General features: G+C 33.2%; 1 protein-coding gene across 1 annotated transcript; it reads left to right on the top strand.

Annotated features, from left to right (window-relative positions):
- Positions 1-7,675: 7,675 nt before the first annotated feature.
- On the top strand, positions 7,676-8,674 carry LOTGIDRAFT_153971 (hypothetical protein; the record flags this gene model as incomplete). The annotated part of the gene is made up of 1 exon (XM_009061713.1): positions 7,676-8,674. The coding sequence occupies one exon, from the start codon at positions 7,676-7,678 to the stop codon at positions 8,672-8,674; it is 999 nt and encodes a 332-aa protein (XP_009059961.1).
- Between the last annotated feature and the right edge of the window lie 13,121 nt (positions 8,675-21,795).

The raw sequence follows: 21,795 nt of genomic DNA, 5'->3' as shown, positions 1-21,795 counted from the left end.
TGCAATTGTATAGTTTTAGACGTACTTAATGCAATTGTGACAATCAATTGCCTCCCAATCATGATTTTCTAATTTCAATCAGACGATAGAATTTAATTTTAATTTATTTAGCTCTTGTGGTCTGAAAGATCTATTGAAATGTGAGTGAAAGACTACATGCCTGATACATATTGATTGTTAACGTGTAATGACATCTTCCCTTCAAAGTATTCGTTCTCTGAGTATATTTATCATATTTTCCTTCAGGCTTTTAACTATACGTTCAGATTTGTTACGTCCAGTTTTGTAACGTTGAAATTATGATTTTTTAGCTCCAGGGAATGCCCCTGTACCCTCACTGGCGCCGTCACTGCATGAACCGTACAACCCAATTCGAAAAAGGAAATTATAGGGTTTCAGACTTGGTTTACCTTTATAAAATTGTGTGTATGCAAGGAACTTATGCATAGGCATTATGTGCACGTTCTGATTCTTTTACAGAAAATGAAAGTGTTCTGATAGTGATATTCTAGTCCTTTTCACCAGAAGACGTTTCCATCATAGGGCATCCATAGCTATTATTAAGTTATATTAGTTATATTAGTCTGGATTTCGGCGTGTACAAGCTTTCCCGTACATTGGCAGTAAGTTAATCATAACATTCAATGAGACTACCGCGGCATAATGTCTCAGAAAAACATTGAAGGTTGGAGCATCTGCTTGAGGCTAAAATGGTACAAAAAGCTCATTCGTAAGTCTGGTGAAATACGCTTATGGACAAAAGAACCTATGTAAAAATACCGTAACATATCATATCCAAGTATAAAGTTGGTGGTTCAAATGTATGAAAATTTATTGACGTCTTCTTATTGTCAAAGATAAAATATATGTTTGCTATTTTTATTTGTTATCCTCAGTATTGGCTTAGATACCTTTTATACAAAACTCTTATTTCATTTCAATTCTGGCTCTGAAATATTGACCATGTTCATCAATGAAAGAACTGTTAATGAAGATGACAACATACAAATTATCCTCGGTGTATTGATAAATAGTATTATATTGAACATTAAAGGAAAAATAATATAATTAAGGTTTCGTAAAAAAAAAAAGAAAATAAGTCTTTTAGTTTTTATAAAAATTGATTTTAAAATCGATCTAACATTAGCTTAATAACTACATTTCAATTAAATATTTTAAAATATTTTCATCATATAACTGATGCTTTGTAACATATTTTACGACCCAACTTTATTCTTTTGTTCTGTTATGACGACTAACTGTCATACTGTTTCATGTTTAATTTCTGTAAATCCTATCATAGCCAATTTATGAGCGACAAGTTGGACACGGCATCATTTCTTCTAGTGTCAAGTCCATTGTAGAAGAGGCTTCAATGTTTGTTTTACTGTCAACTAAAGCTTTATGCGAAACACACTTGGTATTTCGTAGTTGATTTTTAACCTGTTACAAACGATATATGACGTACATGTTGAATACAGTATCATTTTCTGACAGTTTCCAATGTAGTAGAAAAAATAGCTCAACATTTTTGACTAGTCTAATATAACAATAGTAATTTGTGGTAAAAAAGGGTTCACAAAAGAATTGAGAAAGCCTTGATACTGATAACCATAGGGTGATCTGTTCTATAAATAGCTTTATCTGACATCAAATTACCAGCCTTACAGCCTTACCACCGTACAGCCTTTCATTATGCAAGTGGCCTATTTTAGACATTCCCCTTGCTGCATGCTCACTGCAAGTTATTACAGCGAGTAGATATTTTGATCTCCATGATGAGTACAAATTTGAAAGTAAATTAGTTTGTCTAGAAAATAACTCCTGTGAGAGTTACGGCCTATTAAATGACGTTGAAGGTGTAATGTGAAAATGGTCCAAGTTTATTATTTCGTCTATTGTCACATGCGAGACAATAACTTGTAAATGCAGGTGTTGTATTTATAGGATTTATCCTTGCAAGTTCAGTATATCGTCATTTTCAATAACACTTTGGCTAAGAGGACCCCTTTTTTCATTACTAATTAAATATCAGTCTGCATATCTGCTAAAATCTAACAATTAACAAAACAATTTTGTACTAGATTTCATGGTTCGAGCTAGACACGACTTAGTTGTTCATTCATTCGCTGGTTAACAAACTTTATTAGAAATCAAATGAAATTCCACTTCTGCTTTTCTGCATCCGCTCGGTCTAATTAAAATGGACTACACCATGTAGTGTGCAATGGGGAATTGTTTTCACCAGGACCTCATTTTTATTGGGTAACTTACTACGTGGGATCTATAACCTGTACAAACTGTAGCACACAGAACCTCGTTGTTCCACCCGAACAGCCCTTCCGAAATGCATCGCTAACGGGGAAAACAGGTTGAAAAATTCTGTAGCGATTCTGTTGGCGATTCCGCTGTTAAATAGACTTCGAAAGAACGATAATATTTAGACGTGGAAATATAAAGTAATATTAAGAGCAACGTTTCCAAAATTAATTTATCTCTCTAGAAATACCAAAAAGAGATTTAAGATGGGGGAAATGATAAACGTAGATTATAGTCTATACAAAATTCGTTAAAAAGGTAGTTCTTGAATTCTTTGATGCCTTTGTAATTACATCAATAGGAGACGTAACTTTAAGTGGCTACCATGGTCTCATTTATTCTGCCAAGAGGTGTACCAAATGTATTTGTTAACAGTAGCAAATACGGAAAGCCCAAATGTTTCTATGGATTTCACAAGTCTGCTGACGCTAATTTGGTTCGGAAGATCGCTTACTTCAGCTTAGCTGCTAATGTTGTCTTGTCGTAATGAACATGGTCACGAGGTTTTAAAACATTTGTCACTCGAACGTTTTCATTTGTTTCGTTATGTTGATATGAAGATTATGTTAGTATCTGCAAGGCGAATGTGAGCCTGAAAGTTTTTATAAATTTTCTAAATCTAAAAGTCAGTGTGGCAGAGGGTTGAAGCTGAACCCCATCATGCAATCAATAGTCTATTCAAAGCACCTTCACAATATATTAAATTTTAGAAACATACTTTGACCCCAAGCAGTGCACTTTAACTGGCACTATTTGAGCTATGTTTTAGAATATAAAGGAGTGTAGAAAAAGAAGGCGAAGTTCACATACTAATCCTATATCTATAGCGAACTTGGCATTGGTTATTTGGCTCGAGATCGAGATTAGATTCTTTGAATAATACAGGTAAATCGTCTGATAGGATTTCAGAAGAACTATTAAGAGTAAATAAACAGCATAATTATAAAATATTACTATCTATGTTGACGCTACAAAATATCAGATGATATGACAATATAATCCTAGATTGGTATCAGGTGTTTCTAGTTTAACATTAATTACTATAAAATAATTATGAAATAACCTTAAAAAATGTAACTATACGTGATTATTATCTAGAAATCGCAACTCTATTTAAGTGGTATGAAATTAGTTCAATGAAATTGTCATGACATTATAATCATAACTTAAAGTACGATAATCAAAAATAATTTGAATGCAAAAAAAAATTCATAAAATGCAAATACATTGTATTTTGTCGAAACATCGATATTGACAAAGCTACTTGATTCCATGAAGGTAAAAGCCAGATCCGCTCAGAGTCGAACTATTTATACCAGACCTTGAGTCCACGTGTTTCTATTTATAGCTCCATTATAGATCCATTATTGGAATTAATATTGTCGGCAAACTTTGTTTTAAATTCTTCTTTAAGTTTTAAAATGCTGCTTATTGTTGTTCGACGCAAACAAAATTTCATGGCTAAATATTTCTGCGAAGAGAGCGGCACTTTTTCATTGCTTTTCTTCACAAACTTTACGTCTGACCAAATGCATTGAAAACCAACATGTTGAGGATAGATTTTATTTGTCAACGAAATAATTATCGATGAAATAGCCACCGAAGAAACATAATCATCTACTGGCGTCAGATTACGACAAATTGATGAATATAACTATTTCTGTATGACAATGGCATTACCTAGCCAGATCTCTGTTTCAGCATGGTAGAATCTGTCTCTCGTTCATACAATAAAGATCAGTACAGTACAAAAAAACTGAAAGAACTCATTTATTAATTTAAAAAGCTATCTATTGATTTTTCTCCTATTTCTGACCTGTCTGTGGTCCTCACGTCGATGGTTATAAATGTTCAGTGGGTGTGAAACACTACACTAATAGCAAGTATTTCATTTTCTGGATTTCCTGTTGGCAATTTGATTTAACCAACTAGTTATTTTAAAATGTATCCTTTTTAAGAAATTGACCCAGTGGGCTAGTTTTAATATTCATCTGAAGCCTTCGTGACTTGGTCATCATAAAATTGACCCAGTTGAGATTAAATAACTGAGCAGCTATTGTTAGGATCAATCACATATTTCGTGTTTATGAGCTTGGTATTAAACTGCACACCCTTTCCCTTTTCTGTTCTGTTCCCACAACCAATTGCAACTTTGACAACAGGCAATATAACATGTTGTTATTTTCAAACCTACATGTATGTGACATGCTATAACACTAAAGGTAATTTAATAGTTCCATTGAAATAGTAGTGATCGGAATACATATCGCTTGCGTTCCTGCTACATCCTTCCCTCATAAGGATAGTTTTTGAACTTTGGTGGGACATTAACGCATCCTACCCAGAATAAACCTGGATTTTATTTTTCACTGCCTGAATTGGACACATCCATGCGTTGCTAACACTGACAAATTATTCTCTAAAAATGTCATCCGTTACAATTTATTTAACCAGCATAGAAAAAATATATATTTATGTGTACTTATTGCAGGACATATAGAAATTGGTATAGGCTAAGAAGAACAAGTTATATGGATGAACTGACAATGTTCTACATGCTCACATAGAAAGCGTTATCTTGAGAAACAAGGGAACAGTCGGATTATTAATGTTTAATTGAAATAAGGTTTGGACGAAAACCGGAAGATCTATGACATTTGTAAGGTTCTTTCCTTTAAAATATCGACTCGTTGTCGTGATCTGCCCAGAGTCTAAATGTCTACCAGACCAAACTTCGACCCAAATTACGATAAAGAATCCGAACTTTGTTAGAAGTGAACATCAATTGGCAAGTAGTTTGATAAATTGTCCCAAAAATAATTGAAACGTCTTTTAATATCGAGTATAGATTTTCACTTGGAATACCAACATTATTTAATTTGGAGAAGAAAACGAATGTTCATAAAATCAAAGATTTTCAAAATATATCGAAACTAATAAATATCATGTTTCCATGCTTTGAAATTGAATTTAGCGTATTTACCCACATTATTAGTTAACTTTACTTGACATTCAGTTTACTTGGAAATATTGACCTTGAAAATGTTATACATTGCAGTCATTTAAGTGAATATCTTGTACTTGACAATCTTTTACAAGATAAACATTTACTTGACAACTTTTTACTTGACAATATTTTCTTGACACTTGCCGAAAAAGACAATTTATAGTCAGTTTGGATTCTAATGATATACAATTGACAGGTATAGATAAATCACTTACAGTCGTGAAGAAGAGAAAATCAGATGTTATCATGGAGATCTAATTACAACTATTGATGGAAATTCGCTGAAAATTGTGCTTAAAACGGCTTCAAATGTAAAAATGTGATTTGCTTGAAACATGTCTTACATGGATCTGAGATAATTCAGTCGTAAAGTCCACTCAAGACTTAGCAATCAGTTTGAAACGTGGTAGTTGATGAAAGGATGTGAAGATAGCGAAAGTGACATTTAAATAGACTCAACAAGTAATTGTTGTAATAACATATGATTTGTCTTGTTGTGTAGAAAAGACACCCTTGCGTCGTTTATTTGTTTTAGTGTTTCCAAATTACTTTCTAGATTTAGCAATAATAATGTGTAGTTTTAAGAGATTGGTTTATTTGTTTCAGTCTTCTTCCAAATCTAATAAGGAATAGATTTGATTTTCTTCAACAAAACTGAGGGTGATATAAAGTTCATGATGAAACTACCCTCATAATTGTAATAGCACTTTTGAATACAGGGATTTTTGACGTTTAGTGTTAAAGTTTCTCGCTTTTTACATCCACGATCACCAAACCTTGATAACTTAAAAACAAAAAACGAAGAACAAAAGGAAACTGATCGAATGGTTTACGATCTGACTTACTTAAAGCCTTATCAACCCCTTTAATGTTTTCGTTTTTCTTTTATGTCCTGTCTAAATATTTACACAAATTGCTTTATCCCAACTTTAAATGTATTAAAACACTCTATTAACCACTTAAATAAACAATTTAGACTCTTTGAAACTCAATTTGATAAGTATTTAAATAGTCATGATTCTTTTGGCTTTTTGAATATTTGTGAAATCAGCATGACTAAACACTAATGAGATGATCAACCGTCTTACCGATTTACATAATTCATATAACTTACTTATTACAGAATATTCACAGCCAGATTCCAGAAATATCTTTACTCTTTCTTGTTGGTCAGTAATTTCAAAACCCATCATACGTAAACACGAAATAGACTGTAAAGAAATGATGTATTTGGCATCAATTCTATTAACAAAATGCAAGTGGCGATGATGCCCCAGCATCAGGGTTAGATGGATTCGAGGTAATTAAATATGTTCAAACCTTCGAAAAAACTACATAAAACAGGGCTAAATTTTTCTGACCTGACAACCGTCATAATGGTTATGAAAGTCTATAATAGAGGCAGATGATTCGGACTATTTGGCATCAAGCTCTTTTATAAATTTTTTGAACACACCAGATCTAAGATTTTCAAAGACGCTATCACCCAAAACAGTTACCAGTAGTAGACATATTGAAGCACTGGCTCTAAACAAATGTCACTCTCAAAGTCGTAAAATATATCTCAAACAAGAAATTTCTCTTTCTATTTCTATATATGTCTCAAGAAAAGACATGTCGTCATTCTAACTTTCAAACATGGGTTATTTTAGACACACATGGATTTGAAGGCTCAAATTTAGAAGATGAGCTATGTACCCTATAACTGATAAGCTCAGTTAAAAATAAATCCGGTTCTACAACTTAGGTACGATTGATCAAACAGGCGGTGAATCTGTCCCTTTCATATAATAATGGCGTCATAAATTAGGAATCTGAATAAGACTATCGTTAACCTAGTTTTAGACCTTTGAAAAGTCGGCACTACCTTAAGACTAATCAGGCAAATACGTTTTTCGTGATTCTCAATATTCTTTTGTCTCTATTTTCAGATTCCAGCCAATTTATTATAATTTGTAAACACTACAAGAGACAGTGGTAAACATGGTAAACCTTTCAATCAGCACGAGTTTCAACCATTAGAACTATAAGATGTGAGGAGCGATAATGTATATATATATATGACAAGTTGATCAAAACTTTGATATTATTATATTGAAAAATAAATACTGAACTAGAACATTAATCTGCCCGATACTGTTGGGTAAAGTGCAGTCTTCAGCGCAGCGAGTGGAAAACAGAAGAACACTGATGGATTAGATTTTAGCGAACTAAACTAATTCATACCAGCAATTGATGGATGGATATAATTTACCATTAAATTTATCAATGATGTGGTCTTGTGTTTTTGTAATGTGAGAATTTACAAGCTCGGTTTAAATTGTGATTTGTGTGTTTAGAATATTAATAATGGCATCTGAGTATGAAGGCGAGAGTGACTCGTATTCGGCGGATGTGTTTTTCGTAGTGGGAATTGTAAAAATAGGATTAGCTTGTTTTGGTGTGATTGCGAATCTGATAGCTATAGCAGTTCTAATAGACAGGTCCATGAGATCGTCGACATCAGCAATACTAATCAGTTTGGCAGTTTATGATTCGGTGTTTTTATTGGCGTCAGCAGGTGTTGTATTGGGACCATCTGATGCTATCTGGTTAATGTTAACAGTTATATATCCAATACGTTATATAGCTCAAATGGGATCAGTATATTCGACCGTCATTGTAACTATTGAGCGATTTATTGTTGTTGCATATCCAATGAAAGCTCGGATTATATGTACATTATCGAATAGTCGGATTTTAATGGTCGTCGTTTTCATATTTTGTGTCGGCTTTAATATACCACGATGTTTACTTTTCTTAATGATCCCCGAAGTGAATTCTACAGCTAATGCGTCCATTCCATTTGATAGTGATTATATGAATTTTCACAACAATATATATGAGCGATATTTAACTACTATATTTTATTTCCTAATACCATATAACTTTATAGTTTTATTAAATATCCGTTTGTTAATGACACTCAGAAAGAGTAAAAAACGAACTATAAAATTAAGCCGTCATCACCATGATAGAAAAGCATCGAGTGCTATTAACAACCCTGCCGATAAAGAGGATAGCTTAACAACCATTGTAGTTGGAATAACTGGCTGTTTTTTCGTTTGTTGTTTCATACCTATGGTGTATAATTTAATTGTGTTATGTGAACCGACTTTAAGAAACGATAAATCAACATTCTATTTATTACCAGTTGGAGACACTATGTTATGTATCAATTCGGCTACAGACTTTATATTTTATTGTTTATTAGGTCGACGATTCCGAAGTCTTTTCAGAAAAAAGTTTTGTCGATGGCGACATCATAGACGAGATACAATGACCAGCCAAAATACAGGAACATTGTGACTTACTAAAATAAAATCAAATATAATATATTGTAATGTTTGTACAAAATGAAAGAAGTAAAACGAAAAAATAGTCTTTATGTTATTAGAAGGAACAATGATTTCTAGAAGGTATTATATATAAGAAGAATAAGCTTAAGCCGGCCTTAAAGCAAATTAATGTCTTAACATACGTCTTAAGATCTTTCTCGAATGCCAAAAGAATTTTCTTCTCAAAGTGGATTGATCTTCTAAATTTTAAGTCTTAAAGTTGTTAATGGTTACTTAAAGAATTGGATACATGTAGCATCTGAAAATAATAACGTTGACTGTTTTCTGTTAGTTTCTGAATTGATATTTGTTAAGCTATTGTTGGAAGTCTTTGAACCGCATCACAAACGTAACATCATTTCTATCATGTTCTCTTTTCATCAATGTTCTTTTTTCACGCCTGTGTTCCATGTTGATCACTAATATACATGCACAAATAGTTGGACATTAAAACTTATCATTTATTTAAACTATTGGTTACAACGTTCTGCATTCGAGAGCCCCGTTTCTTTATGGGATCAATGATAACGTCCGTCCTCAAAATCTAACCGCTTGGAATGTCTAACTGATGCAATTCAAACTGCTGCATGTATGTTAAATTTCTATTTATCAGTTAATCTGATACACCATCTAGTGATATTTCATTCATTTTGGCTTTTATGTCAAGAGTATCTGCATGAGGAACAGCAGGGGTACATCTGATATATATATCGTGCAATTATGTCATGATTTGTGGGAGCTATTCAAACATTTAAGATGGGTTCAGATGGACTGAAATTCAGAGAAAGTCATTAGACATGTGACTGTCGACATATGAAGAAATTATGACCCGATTTTAAGAAACTGAATTGTCGCAATTTCCAGCTGCTATGTGCGCCCAGTCCAAAAAAAATTTAGAAATGAGTATTTTCGCATGTCACTAGTTACTCTAACCTAGTCTTTGAAAATCTAGCTGGTCTCAGAATCTGCCAGTCGCATGGTCGACCTGAACCTCGACCCACTGAACCTAAGCTGATATAGATTTCAAAATGGTTAATATTTGAAGCTGCTGTGTTAATACTTTCCATTTTGTCAAAGGTCACTGAATAAAAATTGTAGCAGTTGGGAATACTGACCAGTAAATGACAATCGTCGGATTTTACAATCCATCTAAAGCCATTTTCTATCTTCTGATAAATAGCAAATTATCTTTTAAATCATCATCAAATTATCTTTTGGAAATCCTTTGGAATCATTGGATTCTTCCCTGAATTCACAAAGAAGGATTTAATCCAGTGCAACCATACTCAAAACACTCCTGGCTAAAGATTGTTTCTAAATTGCTCTATTACTTAAGCGTGAAAGTTATTTTTTAGAATATGCAATAATAGAACAAATCATATGAAAACATTATATACTGTATTAACATGTTCAGTTCTACAAAGGACAATCATTCCTGATAGAAGTACAAAATAGAAATGCTTCAGGTTTATTATGATTTAGTATGATCAGGCATGCTCGTCTGAAAAAAGTCTGTTTGGAAGGGGAAATTTATCGGGAAAACATTTGATTGTGACAATGTCCAGGTAAAACGTGTCTTCGTGGCGTTCTCAGCCTCATTTAACCAATCATGATATAAAAAATTAAGACCTTAAACTTCATTTCTTTTCTTCTGCCCAAGGGTATACCACAATTAAATAAATCGGATAATAGTCATAGCGATTGGTAAGTGGTAAGCGGATTATCTCGGTATGAAACACAAATCTATAAGGTAATTATACGCAGATTAAATATCAATATGGTCTACTTCCTCCTGATATCTATATTTGGAATAAATGTGGTTTTATATGGCTTTTCGTTATGACTGTAAAAACCTCCAACAATTGACTAAGTGTTTCAAGACTTCGTTTTTTGTAAAAAAAAAAAAAAAAAAGTCAATTTTTTATGCAAATTTCCTTTAAATGACCCAGAACAGATACCTTGATACCTATGGTTGAGGATAAATACCTCTATGTAGTCTTTACAAGTCCCAGAATAACAATGGTAACCTAGCATGTTGTTTTTTACGTGGATATGAGTGCAAGAGTATGTCTCTCCAGATGAAACATATTCTCTTTCAAGTATAAAAGTGTACTAACATAATAATTAGTAAAAAGCCGAGTTCCAAAATGTACATTGTGTTGTGTAAAGATGAAATGAGAATTTGAGTCATAGAAAGCACGGGCCTAGGACTATTCATTTACAAGTGCTGGTTAACTTAGTAATGTTCTGTTAGTAAAGTTTTGTTAGTTTTAACAATGATGACAAAAAATATTTTGGTGGTACCGACTTGTCCTGGTCCTGTGCTATATTAAAGAAAAAGCTGCTTGTGCTATTATTGTTTGAATCGATGGATATGAAAATAAGCAGAGACAGTAGTCAATAGTGTTCAGTAATGTTATAAATTAATATATTAATTGTAAAATCAAAGCATAATATCATAGTTATGTATGAAATTAATTAATAATTCCTTGCAAAATATATGTTTATTTTTTCAAAGGTCATCATATCAGAAATATATTGTTTTATCTGAGTTGGCATTTTTATTACGTTTCTTTCGGATCCTGCCTAAATAGTGAAATGATTAACGTAGAGCAGCCCTTGACTTTTTTCATTGGAATGGCAATAACGAGGCCCTAAATCCGTAAAGTCCCATTAACTTTTAAATTCGGCCCTTAACTGTCGCAACTCGTTTTTTAACAGATTATTGGTGTGGGGTTTTGCTACATTATAATTTACTTATAAAAACACTCCAAAAGGACACCTTGCCCTAAACTTGCCGACAATGATTTCAAGCATACTCTCCTCAGATGATGCAGTTCATGATAGACATTATCTGTCAGCGCTTCGGATTTTTTTTTTACAAATAAACCAACAAGATTACATTTCGGAAATGGAAAAGTATATCGAAAAAGGATAGGTATCACATTCGATTATAATAAAAATATACAGAGTTAACAGAAAAAAGAAACATACAGAATTTTTCAATCGTTTAACTGTCAGACAAGAATTGATTGAATATCATGGTGATTTACAAAAATGTTGCTATGCCAATTATCGGTTAATGAAACATGTAAAACATGCCAGAAAAATTAAAATCTACCACTGTGAAATTCCACAGACTATGGTTTCGTTTGCATGTATGTACATCTGCTATTAACATAAATAAACATCTAATAAATTTCAACCATGACTGTCGTTCAATCATTTCGACCTACAGTATTAATAGTGATTTTCAATATTATTATATCCATTTGCCTTTCGTATTCAAGATGTACTTTTTTTACATCGACTGAAAGCAAAATAACTGCCTAATAACAGTCGAAATTCCGACGAATATTAAATAGTTTCAGAAGAAAAGAAATGGAGTTTAACATCCTAACCAATCTTCTACATCTAATTTGGCTAATAAAGACGACAACTCCATGCAATCTGCAATAAGGTGAATTTTTATCAGGACAGCGGTATTAGCCTTCCGTTTTTTCCAGCTAAACAAAGTCCGCAGTTGTATCACATGGCACCTCAGTTTATTGTCCGATTCCACCAACTGCTCGCTTTTCTCCCTCCAGTGAGCCCTCCGTTCTCCAAGACTATAGGGGAAACCATGTGAACAATTTAAGGGTGACAGTAAAATATGCCGTCTGTTGAAATGAAACTTTACATCAATAATATATCAATATTATACTATATATTTCATATAGATACGTCAAGGTGACAAGACTATACAATTCATATTGAAAACAACCGGAGACATATTTCACTAGAAAAGTTTCTTACTCTGATTAATATTCATCAGCGAATACAAAAATAAAGCTTGAATCCGTATATAATGGCCAAACGTCAGAGCTATATAAGAAAATGACGCACAGATGCCAAAAAGAAAAATGTTTCCAATTACATGGCAACGTGCATTGTTTCAGATTTCAAACTCTATTAGCTATTGCAGAGAGTAATTGGGAGTGCCGAGTTTTAAGTCTATCTTTAGACTATTCTGACGACAGAATTAAGAACAAATTAAAGGATTGGGTTCTTTCATACTGATATGTCAACTGTCCAGAAATTATTATTTTACTTCTCACAAATATCTCAAATCAGAGAGCTTGTTTACTCCTGTCTCATCTGTCTGAACGATCCCAATATTTGTTAAGTATGGAATTTTCAGACATGCTCCATTATCGTATCACATTGGAAAACCAATTTCAAACAATCCACTTATGCACCTTTAAGATAAAAATCTAAACAAAATATGTCACTTGGAAGATCATTTTACTCGATCTTTTAGGTTCATCAGAAGAACAGTTGGGATGTCATTATAAATGAAAATGATGGATATATCATCAGAAAATATCAACCTATCCACATGGTGGTATGCAAAATTCTATAGTAATTATATTTCACATTATTATGGCTTTCAATGTTAGATATCTTTCCAGATATAGACATTATAATTTGATTTAAGATGTTATTTTACGGCTCGTCTGATTTGTTTTGCTTAGACTATCTCAGCGACGTCACCAATCCGAACATACGTGCTTAGGTTTACTTGCACCCTAAAAAAGGGGTAATAATGTAAAGTAACAACCTATTCTACCTATTCATGTGTAAAGGTAAAAAAATAAAATTTCTTATTACGTTTATACTTCGCAAATTAGTTTATAGACATATTCGTAAGCCACATGATGGTTTCAAATTCTGGACCAGCATATAAATCTAGTAGAAGAACCAACCGAATAGTAGGAGAACACACAGTAAATAAATGGATAAAAATATTGCTCGAGGTCTGTTTCGAAATCGATACGATTCTGACGTTATTTGTTTTCCAAAATAAAAAAATAAAGCCTCTAAAAAGATGAAACAAAACAATGAGAATCTACATCAAATAGAAATTCATGTAAAACCGAAATAAAATTCGATCAGATCTTAATTAACTACTATTTTTTCGAAAAAAAATTCTTGTCTAAAATTATAGTATATTGCGCCAATTTAAAAGCTTGGCGTGCCAAGTGCTGAACAATAAGCCTATAATCAGTGGCACCTGCAGTCTTATAAAAATAAACTAGGGTAATATTTAGGTCTTAATAAGTTTAATATTTGAGTAATGAGCCTTGGTTGTAAATATTATGATAATTACTGACTTGAAGAATTTCTCTTCTGAACATTTTGATGGAACAAAAACGTAATAATAGATTCTCTGAAGTCGATTACCTACAAACGATTCCAGTAATGCCAATTCTTACTCTGTTTTCGCTTATTCAATATTCAGGATGCAGGTCGGAGGGGCTGAAATGGAAAAAAGCATCTTGTTGTTCAGATGAGGCCATTAAACAAGGCCCATGTATGTGCATGTTAAGGCTGTGCATGTTAAAAATCCCTAACCGTGGAAATCGGAAAAGAGTAGGCCAATGCCACTGTCCCGGCACATTTCTTCAAGTATGTAAGGTGCACAATAAGGTCAATAAAAGTGATACGTAAAACTCCATTCATTTGATCTCATTTCTTTTTATTTTGTCGCTACTAAAGTCTTTATGCTTTTAACATGATTTATTCATTCAAACTTGCCATTGTTAATAATAATGCATGTGCTTTACATTTTAGATCTACAAAATTGTGGCATAAGATATTAGATATAGATGGACACCGATCCAATTCCGCCAATGTTCTATGGGGAATTGGCTGACAGGAAAAGTTCCCAGAAGAATTCATTAATGTATCTATCATGACAGCCAATGATTTATTTGGTTGCATAATATAATATAAATCAACCTTTTCTCTCTTTGAATAAGAGTAAAAACTCATTATTTTACATGGGTCCGAATTTTGCCAAAGTAACATGGTCCCTCCTGTCATGCATTCAGTCTAGATAGATAAATTTGTTAGAATATACACATACCCAAGTAGTGCTGTATGAGATGTATAGATTTAGATGCTACGATCAAGTACATGGCTACAAGATATAACATCTTAGTTTAAATCAGATATTACACAATATTTTAAATTTACAATTTGTAATTGAATATACTTGTACACAACACAACACAAGTGCAAGTACATGTACATGTACATATGTATGAGATGGATAGACAATGTTGCTGTGCATTTTAAATAAGACGTAACACAATTAGATACACAAATATACATAATACACAAGTACATTATTATGGCAAAACAATACTAATAGATTCAGCTCACACACGGCACTGAAATAATGGTATGACCTTTGATAGTATATAATGGTCAGGAAGAAAAACTAAATTAACCTTGCAACCTATTGTACTGCTTTCTGAAATACAGTTACTATATTGAATTACAGACCATTAAACCAGGAATAGATGTCCTCAGTAGATGGTTAAACATTTCCTTCATCTACGGAAGCTAATTAATGTATTCATATAATTTAATATCTGACAGAGCTCATGATAGAAGCTGATAATTCCTTAAAATAGAATTACACTAGCTACACAATTATAGTTAAACCTTATTACCTTTCCAAAAAGTCTGTGTTATCCTTTAAAAGTATTTTCAATTTCTCAGAATGCGAATCAAAAATTGATATCTTACTAATTAAGGCTACCTATTCCTGGATTTTATTCCTTTAAGCAATAGGTTTACCATGATCAGTTAAGCGAACCATAAAATGGTATGCCGATCTGGTACACCATCTTTAGTGGTATTGGGTATTCTGGAAGAGAGAATATGACCTGTGTACTTATTGTAGTGGAGCTACAACGAATGTATCGTCTTCGGAAGCACGACTTTTGGTCAACTGTACTACATGTTTGGATTCATAATGTTACTAAAACAAATATAATATTCATGCCAGCTGTGAGGCCAATTAATTTTAAACATAATGAATTTTTGATCAGAAGGCGTGATGCCTTATCTATATTACGTGATTAGCATTATCTAGTTAATCTTTTAATGAACTTTTAAAACCACCAGTTGTTACATGGCTTTGTCGTGTAAATAGGTCATTACGTTTCTAAAATGGACACCTTTTGTTGGGTGCGGAAGTTAACTTGTTTTGTATCTCATATCCGTGATCCTTGGTTTTTTCAAAATATTTGACCATTTACATCAATATTCGCGATCCTGGCAAATATTATTGATGTCAACTTGGTTGGTTGTGGGGTAGTGATGGCATAATCTGGTTAAGTTTCTTATAACAATCCATTCAAATAATCTTTTCCAGATGCTATATATCAATCTATCTATGGCATTGCAAGGCATTGTACTTCCGGTCTAGGTTCGTCCGGAAAATGCAATGGGTATTTGCCTCCCCTAGACAAATTATTTGCACCGCCAATTGTACTTCATTTATTACAAATTAAAAGTATGATTTTATACGTTTTAGCACCAAATTATGTGTCCTTATGCACTTAATAAATTTTATTTTTCTAAAATCTTCTTGGGAGAACCCTCTCAGACGATCCATGAGAGGCTTGCAAATTATAAGGGCTCCACAGAGTTGCTGCATTTAGAATTGAACTTCGACAGATGCCCCCCCTCCCCCTTCATTGAACAAGTCTGTCCCGTATTTGTACCCCCAGTCTCGGGAGTCTCGCACTGCCACTCCTCGTCGCTTTCGTCCTTTGAAATTAATAACCAAAATGAACTTTTAAAACAGATTTTTTGAATATTTCTTTAAAAGTCAAGAAAGACACAGGAGTAATTTTTTTCCAGTATGAAAAATTAATCAAACTTAACCTAAACGTTGTAAAATGAAAGACAAATTCCTAATATTAACATGTCATTGTGATTTATGAGGAATATTCAATAATCAAATACAAGGCAAGCAAGTGTGTGTGTTGCTTCTGAAAGGAAAAAATTCTTCAGAGGTTCGTAACATGAACAGGTAGACATTGTTAGTGAGTTCACGGATATATAGCATGGCTTAGTTCGTTTAAAGGAAAAAAATCGGGAAATAAATACAATGCTTGAAGTATGTCGAAGGAATTACATCTTTCTTCAATCAGGGTTTTAAGTTTTTGCCTTCAATTTAATCTTTAAAGAGGCTTTCATCCATGACTTCACGAACAATCGTGCTCTTCAGATTTAGTCCATCATTGAAATTAATATTTTAAAAAACTGGGCACCTCATTAATGTATGTTATTATTTTTAATACAAAAATACGATAAAAATCGTGTATGTATCAAGACTATTTTAAGACCTAAAGTCCATGTGGATTGTCCAGAAAATAACAAATATAACTTTTTAAAGCTGTTAATGAGTCTTGATAAGCCATTTATAGTCAAAGTTACCATAGCAAAACAAAAATAAAACGGATTATGTAAAATTGATAAGAAAGGTCTGACCTAAAACGATACCTGAAAAACCACAAACAGTGGCAAGAATATCAGACGATTATATGAAATACTACAAACAACCACTATCGTCAAATATCTGTGCACTACCAATGCAATGTCATGTTCTCTTTTCTGGAATAGCTTCGGCCACTATGCGACTGACTTAACACCCGGCAATTCTTTTCACGATTACATAGAAAACATATAAAGCAGAAATATATATTTATTTACATAATACAGCTATCAACAACATTAAAAGCAAGTATGAATCAACAACACCAACAAATGTATACAAGAACCAAAAAACAGCGAACAATCACACAAACAGTTGGTAAATACGACACATACAGGTGATATATCAAACAACCATAATACAACAACGAGCCACAGCTTGTATAGACTAGACATATAAACAGAGATTTACAACAACAACCATAATACAACTACCAACAACACTAACAGTACGCATAAACTAGGACGCGAACAGAACATTTTTACAACTAACACAATACGACGATCAACCGAACAAAAAGCTCGCATCAAGCAAAATACAATATAAACAAAGGGAATCTTTACAACAAGTTCCAATTCAATGGAAACATTACTACAGGCAACCAAAACGCACAAGAAACTGGAAAATTTATACAATAAACATTATAATCATAAAGTTAGTGTCAGTTGTTTTTTCATCCTTCATCTCTGTACAGTCAAAGAAAACACTAAAGGCAAAGGTTGACTATTATTTTGAAAACGGATGTTTAAATGAAGTACAATCTACATTACACCTTGCCCTGTGGCCCGGGTTGCAATTTAATGTTTGTCAGAAAATCAGTAAATTTCAAACGGATGTGGCTAATATGCCTGCAGGCTGTGACACAAGTATGGCCTTATCTGACAAGTCGGATTGTTTAAAAACTCAAATCATGTTCATATCTGCAGGCAAATTTGAAGCGGCGAGTTTTATAATTGCCAATTGATTCGTCTTTATTCCTTATTGGAACTTCAAATAGTACTGATTGTCCAACGCTCGTTATATGAATATATTGCACTACCATTGTAACGAATACAACATATAGGAGGTGTAATTATTTGTGCACTGTAGTTAGGGTTTGTGAATCGAAAAACAGTGGCGTTTCAACGACCTGGCCGACATTTCCATCCCTACCTTTTCAAAATTCTTATCATTTCACATATGGAAAGACTTTCCTGTAAGCCACCTTTGAAATTTTGTAGCCCCTACTCATATGATTATTATTCAAAGAAACGTCACTATTGAAAATACTGTTTTTCAAATATTTGGTATTAAATCCCACAAGGATAAACTAGCTATTCGTTAAATAATACAAAATCTACTCCTTTATTACAGTATTATGCGTCATATATTAACTGCGTATGAGAAAAATATCAATGGACATTAGTTATGAGCAATTGTTGAGAACATATCAGTCAAGCATTACAGAGTGACCGAGTATTGGTAAGGTCTAACTATGAGAGCTGTTTGTTATTATCAGATAGTAATGTGTTAGAAGAATGAGGAATGATAAAAATGAGGTTTACTCACCTATAATAATAACACCTATCTTAATGATTAATAGTGTTAACTAAAGGTGATAATGAACTCGAAATATTATTATTATACCGTCACACTATTATTTCTACCATAAATTATTGTAAATCATACTATCTGATAATATATTCCCCTCTAAATCAATTCCTTAACCTTGGACACTCCTTTATGACTATGGCTCTTAGATACCGCTCAAATCTGTGCTTGAAAAGTAGCAGCTGAGCAGATTATAAATGCTGGTAAACAATAGTACAACAAATAGTACTCTGATCTCCTAAACCATTAACATGAATAAGCAAGTTCTTCAAACCACCCAAAAGATCTAAACCGGACTAAATCAATATGGTAACACTGCATATCTGTAGCCTAGTTACAAAATAGTTATGTCATAAGGTTCTATCTGTATCCACTTAATCTTCACATTAAGTGGGTCAACTAATGACTCCACTAAATCATCAGATTGAGTGACTCCACTTACTCTTCAGATTGAGTGACTCCACTTACTCTTCAGATTGAGTGATTCAACTTACTCTTCAGATTGAGTGATTCAACTTACTCTTCAGATTGAGTGACAGATTGACTCCACTTACTCTTCAGATTGACTCCACTTACTCTTCAGATTGAGTGATTCAACTTACTCTTCAGATTGAGTGATTCAACTTACTCTTCAGATTGAGTGACAGATTGACTCCACTTACTCTTCAGATTGACTCCACTTACTCTTCAGATTGAGTGACTCCACTTACTCTTCAGATTGAGTCCACTTACTTTTCAGATTGAGTGTCTTCACTTACTCTTCAGATTGAGTGACTCATTAAATATTCAGATTGAGTGACAACTGTATCTTTAGATTGAGTTCACCAAATCTTCACACCACAGACAAATCCAATACACATCAAGCCAATGTCAACCCCCCGGACAACACAGTTGTAGTAATCCTGGTGTTGGTTAAGAAGATTTATAATTGTTAATAATATGTATAGAATTGGAGGCCAGTGAATCACGATGCTTCAGGACAAATCTTTCATATGAACATAACATTTCATAAATCCGGATGTTTTGATATTTTCTTTGCAAAAGAAAACGTTAAGATTGAACAAATATTTTGGTATAGGCTGATCCAATAAAGCCCATCAGTGTCTACATAGATAATATTGTTTTTTGCTATATTCACTTTGGAATACGCGGTCTCCTCCTACTCAAAATAAAATATTAAATGAACTTAATGTACTCTAGCCAAATGCCAGCATCGTTGGCCATAATAGTTAACTTTTGTCTGTAAACATCATTGACAGCAACCGTCAGCTATTCAGAGAGGCGGTGCAATAATGACGTTAGTGGCCCCACACAAAGTAAGATTAACGATTGTTTTTCTTACAGTCAGTTCACGAAGAATGGGTCAAAAGAATTCTGACATGAACTGAAGATGTGTAACGATGTTTTTGAGTCTGTAGGGAGAACGTTATAGTGAACAACAATATCATGACACGGAAAACAGAAAGGGAACTAAGTGATGTAATGAGACACACGCATCTGGTTAAATGCGATCTCCAATAAGTCATCTCTACATGTCAGACACCAATTTTACACAAAACATGAATATTCAATCTCTGAACCACGCGATACTTGAATAGACATTTTGCACACTTGACGTTAGAATTCAAATGGCAAGTCGGACAGGCTCACTATCAAGTCCAAGATTAGGTTCCCAATTCTATTAATTGGTATGTCTGAGAATAGGAAGATATCATGACAAGAATTACAATACTATGATACTATGTAGAGTTAAGTGAGTAAAAAGAATTAATACCATCAATTTACTCAATTCTAGCTTGAAATTTTCCAAAAGCAATTTGACCCAGAACGAATTATGGCACCTACAACAAGTCGCTTGCTGTTTCCAAATAGACTCATCCTCACAACTTACTGTCAAGATATTACAACTTCGTCTTATACCTTGACTACAATAGCCACTGCTCTTGCATCACGGAATGTTGCGAGTTGATTGGATTCTACCCCAGTGAATACAGAAAATCGAAGAAGGACTGATTGGATATATTCACTAGCGTACAATCCAATCGAATCATTCACAACAACATCCGTGATACAAGAATAATGGCTATACTCGTCAAGGTATAAGACATTGTTCTTTAAAGATATTTGTAGCCTTGTTATGCTCATCATGGACAGATATGACTTCGATTTGCACACTTACAATTTCATAAAGAACGTCTGAAATTCCACATTTCTCCCGCAATCAGATAAATATGCAAATTATGTAACTCAGTTACCTTGAGTCATTGTCCCTCCTCTATAACATAATTGTACGGAAAGAAAAACAGTACGCGGTTGAAAACTAAGTGCAGTATCAAAGTGTTAGATTACATTTGCTCTAGATAAATGAGATAATCTGTCGGATAATCCAGATTTAGTACCCATTCAAGCACACATGTAATTTTTATTATGTGATTTATTTCATGATACGGAGTTTTTATATGGTGTGAGAATTAAATATGGTTTTCTGTAATCATTATCCATTAAGATAATGGATACTAGTACCCTGCTCTCGACCTTTGTCGTATTAAATCATAGAAAGACAATTTATAATGAGATGAAAGCTATATCCTACTCATGATTGGGCTTATGAAAACGGACAATGGCAAAGAGGAAAATTTTACCAGGACAGTGGCATTAACCTTCTTTATTTCGATTTCCAACTATCCAGGAATCTGTAACGTGCACACCCTGTGACACACAGTACGGAGTTCTAATTTTTCCATTCGAATGCTTGGGCGCTTTTTCCATCACAGTATATCTATCAGTTATTGAAAAAGTAGTTTAAGATCCGAAGGCATCATTCAGTCCTATGCTGAAATCAATCAAACCTATTTTTAGGTTCCAATTCGCTGATAGAAAACATTTCACTATCTGTTCGCATTTTCAGTCGGAAACCATTGGAATATCTATTTTTTAATATAAATGATTATATCTTATGTCCAAAACCCTCATTTCATAAGATTTGGCGTTGTTAATCGTGCATGAAAAATAAAAAAATAGATCACAGGCATAACAATTGCCTGTTAACGAATGAATATCTACATACAAAATTTCAATAGTTCCACAAAAATATTCTTTTTGTTAAAATTTTTTTTTTTTAGTTTACAAACATATTTCAGATGATTTGCATTGCATATCTTTTCTCG

This window comes from Lottia gigantea, assembly GCF_000327385.1.
Source record: "Lottia gigantea unplaced genomic scaffold LOTGIsca_5, whole genome shotgun sequence".
NCBI classification, from domain to species: domain Eukaryota; kingdom Metazoa; phylum Mollusca; class Gastropoda; family Lottiidae; genus Lottia; species Lottia gigantea.
The sequence above is the reverse complement of the archived record's forward strand: the minus strand, read 5'-3'. Positions and strand labels throughout refer to the sequence as shown.